General features: G+C 36.0%; 1 protein-coding gene across 17 annotated transcripts in view; it reads left to right on the top strand.

The window, feature by feature from the left end:
• DLG1 (discs large MAGUK scaffold protein 1) overlaps nt 1-8,514 on the top strand; it is a 261,346-nt gene that overhangs the window by 194,571 nt on the left and 58,261 nt on the right. For all 17 annotated transcript variants that reach the window (XM_059391228.1, XM_059391229.1, XM_059391227.1 and 14 more), the window contains one exon: nt 7,327-7,429. In XM_059391228.1, coding sequence (XP_059247211.1) covers nt 7,327-7,429 — 103 coding nt within the window. The remainder of the gene's footprint in view (nt 1-7,326; nt 7,430-8,514) is intronic.

The following is an 8,514-nucleotide window of genomic DNA, read 5'->3' as shown; positions in this document are numbered from 1 at the left end:
AAACATCTGTCATTAGCAGCAACAATAACAAGCCCCAGGCAGGAGGACATATCTAATTTCTGGAATTGCTACATTATATTATATCAGGTGTCTAGTTTTCCACAACAAAATCATGAGACATGCAGAAAAACAAGAAGATAAGGCCCATACACAGGCAGGGGAACACAATCAATAGAAACTGAACCTAAGGAAGTAGAATATTGGATTTTAAACCAAGACATTAAATCAGATATTTTAAATATGTTCAAAGAACTAAATAATGGAAGGAAAAATAAAGAAACTATCTCAGCAGGCAGAGAATACCAATAAAGAGGTTTCTATTATAAAAAAAAAATAGAAATTCTGGAATTGAAAAATACAGTAACTAAAAAGAAGAAGTTCTCTAGACAAACTCAACAACAGCTGTGAGCTAGCTGAAGAAATAAACCAACAAACTTGAAGATACATCTCTTGAGATTATCTAGATGAAGAATGGGGGGAAAAAAGAATAAAGAAACATTAAGAGCCTTAAAGACTTGTGGGATATCATCAAGTGTATACCATATACATAATGTGTTTAATAAGTACATAATGTACATAATACAGGAGAGCTAGGAAGATTGAGTAAATAATGACTGAAAACTTGCAAAATGTGATGAAATCATTCTACACTTCTGAGAAGCTTAGTGATGAACTCAGTAAGTAGAATAAACTTGAGATCCATACCATGCATATATCATAATCAGACTGTCAAAAGACAAATATTGAATCTTGATAGTAGAGAGAAATGATTCATTACATACAGGAGATCTTCAATAAGATTAACAGCTGATATCTTGTCAAAAAACATGGAAGCCAGAAGGCAGTAGGATGACATACTCAAAGTTCTGGAAGAAAAGAAGTTATTTTCCGAGGATTCTATATCCAGGAGCAAAACTGTCCTTCAGAAACATCTGTCATTAGCAGCAACAATAACAAGCCCCAGGCAGGAGGACATATCTAATTTCTGGAATTGCTACATTATATTATATCAGGTGTCTAGTTTTCCACAACAAAATCATGAGACATGCAGAAAAACAAGAAGATAAGGCCCATACACAGGCAGACATTTCCAAGTAAACAGAAGCTGAGGAAGTTCATCTGTAGTAGATCTGTCCTGCACGAAATACTAAAGGGAATCCTTCAGACTAAAATAAAAGAACTTAAGTCCATATGAAGTAACTTCATATGAAGTAACTTACGTCCATATGAAGAAATAAAGAGTGTTGTTAAAGGTAACTACATTGATAAATGTAATACAGTATAAGTATATTTTTTGTTTGTGACTCCTTTTTTCCTGTCTGATTGAAAAGACAACTGAATAAAGCAATAATTTAAGCAATAATTTAAATGTGTGCTAATGGGCACACATTTTATAAAGATGTAATTTATGTGACAATAGTATCACAAGGTGGGTAGAGGGCACAGAGTTACATAGGAGCAGAGTTTTATACAGCAATGAAATTAAGAAAGTAGAACTTGTGTTAATTATAACCAGAGGAACCACTAAGATAAATAACTGAAAATATAGATAATAAACAAGGTTGTTAAAATGGTACAGTAGAAATTATCTGTTTAACAAAAGAAGGTAGAAGTATTATAAAACTGAAAATATAGATAATAAACAAGGGCGTTAAAATGGTGCAGTAGAAATTATCTGTTTAACAAAAGAAGGTAGAAGTGTAGTAATGAAGGAACAGAAAAGATATCAGACATGAAGAAAACAAATAGCAAAATAGATGACATATATCTTACTTTTTAATAACTACATTAAATGTAAATGAATTAAACGTTCCAATTAAAAGACGGATATTGACAAGGTAGATTTTAAAAAGCAGGATGGTGGGTAGGGGAGGCACCTGGGTGGCTCAGTCAGTTGAGCGTCTGACTCTTGGTTTTGGCTCAGGTTACAATCTAAGGGTCATGAGATCTAACCCTGTGTCAGGCTCTGTACTTACTGAGGAGTCTGCTTGAGATTCTCTTCCTCTGCCTCTACCCCTGCCCCCCGCATGTGCATGCATATGCTCTCCCTCACTGTCAAATCTTTAATAAAAACCAGTATCCAACTATATGCTGTCTATGACAGATACAGTTTAGATTTAAAGACAGTGGTTTACTTTTCAACAAAGATTAAAAGGTTAAAAAAGATATACTATGCAGGCAGTAATCAGGAAACACCTGGAGTGACTATATTAATATCATACAAAGAAAACTAAGATAAAAATTGTTACTAAAGACAAAGTACATTTTATAATGCATATGTCCTATAAATTACATATGATATATATTGTATATATTGTATCATTGTTGACGAATTTCTAGAAAGACAAACTGTTGAAACTGACTCAAAAAGAAATTGAAGGGCACCTGGGTGGCTCAGTGGGTTAAAGTCTCTGCCTTCAGCTCAGGTCATGATCCCACAGTCCTGGGATCGAGCCCCACATCGGGCTGTCTGCTCAGCAGGGTGCCTGCTTCCCCTCCTCTCTCTCTGCCTGCCTCTCTGCCTACTTGTGATCTCTGTCTGTCAAATCAATAAATAAAATCTTTAAAAAAAAAAATTGAAAATCTGTATAGGCCTATAACAATTAAGAAGACTGAATTGATAAAACATTTCACAAAGGCGCAAGAGCCCAGGACTAGATGGTTTCACTGGTACAGTCTACCAAACATTTAAAGAATTAACACCAGTCATTCACAAACTTCCCAAAAAAGGAAAAGGCATAAAGAGCACTTCCCAATTCATCCTAAGAGGACAATACTGTTTTTATCAAACCAGAGAAAGACATAATAGAAGGAGAAAACAACAAACCAATATTTCTTACATCCTTATAGATGTAAAAATCCCCCCCAAAATTGCAAACTGGAAACAGAAGGATAAAAAAATCATATAGCGGCATAAAAAAGGGACTATACACCGTAACCAAGTGGACTTTATCCAAGAAATGAATGGTTGGTTCAGCATTAGAAAACTAATCCAAGTAAGCACTATATTAATAGAGTATAGACATAAATGACACAGTCATCTCAATAGACACAGAAAAAGCACTTCTTGAAACCAGCACCATTACATCTTTCCCTCTAAGATCATAAATAAGACAAGGGTGTCTACTCTTGTCAGTTGTATTCATCATCTAAACAGGGCAGTTAAGCAAGAAAAAGAAATAAAGGGCTTCCAGATTTAAAACAACGAAGGAAAACTCTATTTGCAGATTCATGATCTCTTAATACAGACAATCTTAGAAAATCCAGCAACAACAACAAAAAAGCTATTAGAGTTAATAAACTGACTTTGCAGGATAGAAAATCACTATAGAAGAAATAGCTGTATTTCTGTATACTAACCCTGAACTACCTGAAAGTGAAATTAAGAATTTCTTTCCTGATTTGTTATTCAGAGAGTTAGAAATTAGTTTTACTTTATGCTCAAACTAGAACTATTTTTGCGTTGTGTTGAGTTTTTTTTTATAGCCTTCAGCTAGAAATAATCTCCAATAAAAGCACATTACATTGCGTTACATTTCTTTAGATTAAAGTTTTGTTTTGTTTTGTTTTTTAAGATTATTTATTTATTTATTTGACAGAGAGACATCACAAGTAGGCAGAGAGGCAGGCAGAGAGAGAGAGGAGGAAGCAGGCTCCCCACTGAGCAGAGCGCCCAACGCGTGACTTGATCCCAGGACCCTGAGATCATGACCCGAGCCGAAGGCAGCGGCTCAACCCACTGAGCCACCCAGGCGCCCAAGATTAAAGTTTTTTTTAATCTTGATTTTTCGTTCAAGAACTACTAGATATTTACTTAAAGAATACAAAAATACTAATTCAAAGGGATACATATACCCCAATATTTATAACAGCATTGTCTACAGTAGCCAGATATGGAAACAATCCAAATGCCCATTGATTGATGAATGGATAAAGATGTGGTGTAGTGTGTGTGTGTGTGTGTGTGTGTGTGTGTGTGTGTGTGTTTACATGCACACAAATGGAATATTACTCAGCCATAAAAAAGAATGAACTCTTGCCATTTCAACAACATAGAGCTAGAGAGTATTATGCTAAGCATAGTAAATCAGAGAAAAACAAATACTATATGAATTCACTAATACGTGGAATTTAAGAAACAAAACATGATCAGAGGGAAAAGAGAGAGAGGCAAACCATAAAACACTCTTAACTATTGAGAACAAACTGATGGTTTCGAGAGGGAGGTAGGTGGGGCATGGGTTAAATAGGTAATGAAGATTAAGAAGGGCACTTGTGATGAGTACTGGGTATTGTATAGAAGTATTGAACCATTAAATTGTACTCCTGAAACTAACATTACACTGTATGTTAACTAACAGGAATATAAGTAAAAACTTTTTTTGTTTTGTTTTGGTTTTTTGTTTTGTTTTTTTTTTTTGACAATGCTTAATTGTTATAGATGACATCAATGGAGCAGTTGGTGAAATTGAGTAAATTCTGTACATTAGTTAGGTGCACTGCACCAGTTTTAATTTTTTTTTTGTTTTTTGGTTTTGGGGGTTTTTTTTGGTGTTCCAAGATTCATTGTTTATGCACCACACCCAGTGCTCCATGCAGTACATGCCCTTCTTAATACCTACCACCAGGCTCACCTAACCCTCCTCTCCCCTCCCCTCCAAAACCCTCAGTTTGTTTCTCAAAGTCCACGGTCTCTCATGGTTCATCTCCCCCTCCAATTTACCCTAATTCACTTTTGCTTTCCTTCCCCTAATGTCCTCCTTGTTATTCCTTATGCTCCACAAGTAAGTGAAACCATGTACTAATTGACTGTCTCTGCTTGACTTATTTCACTCAGCATAATCTCCTCCAATCCCATCCATGTTGAAACAAAAGTTGGGTTTTTATCCTTTCTGATGGAGGCATAATACTTCATTGTATATATGGATCATATCTTCTTTATCCATTCGTCTGTTGAAGGGCATCTTGGCTTTTAAAGTATGTTTGTTTTAACTTAGCTGCATAATGACATCCTTTATAAATAATATCAAGTATCAGGTCTTTACATGGCTAAAATGTTCTTTTATATAAATTTTTAAATCCCAAGAATTTCTAGGCTCATAGTCATTTTTTCCAAAATTGGTATATGATCTTTCACAGATTTGAGACAAAACACACTTTCATATAAAAATTGCTTGACAGTTGTTCTTTCCAAACATATTTGTTCAAGGTTTCAAGCATTACTGTAGTCTATTCACTGCTGATTTTTAGGGGGGAAAAAAACAACTTAAGTATTTAAAGCTATTACTATTCAAATATAATGCTCCCATGAATGTCCATTTAAGTTTTGCTAATAGTGGAAAAGGTACAGTGTCTTAAGATAGTGTGTTTGCAGTATATACTAAGTATTGGCAGCCTTTAAGAAATAAGAATTGGGGCGCCTGGGTGGCTCAGTGGGTTAAAGCCTCTGCCTTCGGCTCAGGTCATAATACCAGGGTCTTGGGATGGAGCCCCGCATTGGACTCTCTGCTCAGTAGGGAGCTTGCTTCCCTTCCTTTCTCTCTGCCGCCTCTCTGCCTACTTGTGATCTCTGTCAAGTAAATAAATAAAATCTATAAAGATAAATAAATAAATAAATATTTATTTATTTATTTATTTAACAGAGATCACAGGTAGGCAGAGAGGCAGGCGGGGTTGGGGGGGAAGCAGGCTCCCCGCTGAGCAGAGAGCCCAATGCGGGACTCCATCCCAGGTCCCTGAGATCATGACCTGAGCCGAAGGCAGAGGCTTTAAGCCACGGAGCCACCCAAGCACCCCATAAATAAAATCTTTAAAAAAAAAAAAGAAAGAAAGAAAGAAGTTATTTCACCCAAGGAAGGGCCCTGTTTTCAAAACACCTCTTGTTCATTTGGTAACATTTACTCTGTCTAAATGTTAGTCTTTGAAATCTGAGCTATTTTAGTACTTTTAAATACTTGCCTTCCTATTACTCCAAAAGAATGAAAGCTTAGTCAAAATAAGTCAGTTAGAGAAAGACAATTATCATATGATCTCTCTGATATGAGGAATTTGAGAGACTGGGAACGTGGAGGGTAAGGAGGGAAAAAATGAAACAAGATGGGATGGGGTGGAAGACAAACCATAAGAGACTCTTAATCTCCCAAAACAAACTGAGGGTTGTTGGGGGTGGGCGTGGGTGGGATAGGGTGGCTGTTATGGACATTGGGGAGGGTATGTGCTATGCTGAGTGCTGTGAAATGTGTAAGCCTGATGATTCATAGACCTATACCCCTGGGGCAAATAATACATTATATGTTAATAAAAAAAAAAATGGAGAAGATGGCGCCGAAAGCTAAGAAGGAAGCCCCTGCCCCTCCCAAAGCCGAAGCCAAAGCAAAGGCTTTGAAAGCCAAGAAAGCGGTGCTGAAAGGCGTCCACAGTCACAAAAAAAAGAAGATCCGCACATCCCCTACGTTCCGACCACCCAAAACTCTGCATCTCCGAAGGCAGCCCAAATACCCTCGAAAGAGCGCCCCAGAAGAAACAAGCTTGATCACTATGACATCATCAAGTTCCCCGACTACTGAGTCAGCCATGAAGAAAATAGAAGACAACAACACACTTGTGTTCATTGTGGATGTCAAGGCCAACAAGCACCAGATCAAACAGGCTGTGAAGAAGCTTTATGACATTGATGTAGCCAAGGTCAACACCTTAATCAGGCCTGATGGAGAGAAGGCATACGTTCGGCTGGCCCCTGACTGTGATGCTTTGGATGTTGCCAACAAAATTGGGATCATCTAAACTGAGTCCTGCTGGCTAAATCTAAATACAGTTTTTTCATGATTTAAAAAAAAAAAATGGAAGCTTAGTTTGGGGAAAAGAATTGGAACTAAAATGAGTAATAGTAGTGAAAGTGTGGCAGAAGTTGAAAGGATGCTACATACAAAATTAATGTCCCTCCCATTGCTTGAGTTGCTAGTGATATAAGCTGTACAAAATTGTATTTGTTGTTATTTCAGGTTACCAAATTAAGATATGTTTCCCAAGAGATTGGTAGGCAACCTCCTGGAAAACCTGGAAGAAAATGTTTTGGTTTTGCTCACTTGATATTAAGCAAAATATTCTTAGTGAATAAAATTGCTTTCATTAATAGTAATGAAAAGTAAATAAAAGTAATATTTTATTTTACTGTGAGCTATACTTTAGTAAATTGGAACAAGAAGATATTTTAGTGATAAAATTATTGCATGTAATTTTTTTTCTGTGCCTACTCAAAAAGGCTATCATGGCTTCTAATCAGTGTGAATAATTTCTTTCAAATTTAAGATTCAATTTGATTTACAGGTAAACAGTGTTGACCTCAGAACTGCCAGCCATGAGCAAGCAGCAGCTGCTTTGAAAAATGCTGGCCAGGCTGTCACGATTGTTGCACAATATCGGCCTGAAGGTAATTTCTTGCTGTCTGTGTTTATTATTTATTTCAGTTTTTAGAATTCTTCCTCTTAGTAATGTTTAACTTTCCAAGCTTAATGTTTTTGTTTTGATCTCTTTTATTAATCTAGTATTTGTTTAGTCTGAACCTACTTCACAATCCAGGTCAAAATATGTTCAGTAGGATGTAGGAATTTGAGTATTTCACTGTTACTTGGATTAATTTTTAAGTGTTTATTTTTTAAAATCTATCCTCGGGGGCGCCTGGGTGGCTCAGTGGGTTAAAATCTATCCTCTAACCAAACACATACATTGTGTTTGGTTAGTGATCCCAAAGGATTGTATAAAAACCATATACAATGATAGTAGCATTGCCAAAGAAAGGTAGGTCATCTCAGTTTTTTCTAACTTTTGAATTAGATTTGTATGTTAATATCAAGATTTAAGATATATTTATAATAGTCTTTATTGCTGTTTAAAATATAAAGAGAAAAAAGTAACAAGTTTGGTATGTAATGTGTTTCTAAATAGTGAAGTATCATGGACATGACCTGACTGAGTTCCTAGGGGAAGAAGGTGGTAATGGAAAATTTAAGGTCATGCCGTATTTAGGCATATGTAAAGCTCTAGTGGTGTACTTCAACATAACCACTTCTCCAATAAAACCTCAGTGGAATTTAAAAAGCTTAAACACCCAGAAGAATACATAATATACTGGCTAGTGTTCATAAACAACAAGGTGAAAAAGTAAAGAATGATGTGCTAATAAGTGAGTCAGTGAAACAATTTCTAATTTAGTAACTGTTAAATTCATTATTTTTTTCTTAGATTCAAAGTTATTTTTGCAACAAAACCTAATAAATTTTTTTAGCTAATCAAAGTAGCATGTAGGGCTTTTCTTGCTATTTCATAATATGTACAGTTGGGTTGTTGTTTTTTTTTTTTTAAGACTTTATTTATTTATTTGAGAGAGAAAGCATGAGAGGGGAGAAGGTCAGAGGGAGAAGCAGACTCCCTGCCGACCAGGGAGCCTGATGTGGGACTTAATCTTGGGACTCTAGATCATGACTTGAGCCGAAAACAGTTGCTTAACCAACTGAT

The sequence above is a fragment of the Mustela nigripes genome, chromosome 2 (assembly GCF_022355385.1).
Source record: "Mustela nigripes isolate SB6536 chromosome 2, MUSNIG.SB6536, whole genome shotgun sequence".
NCBI lineage: Eukaryota > Metazoa > Chordata > Mammalia > Carnivora > Mustelidae > Mustela > Mustela nigripes.
The sequence above is the reverse complement of the archived record's forward strand: the minus strand, read 5'-3'. Positions and strand labels throughout refer to the sequence as shown.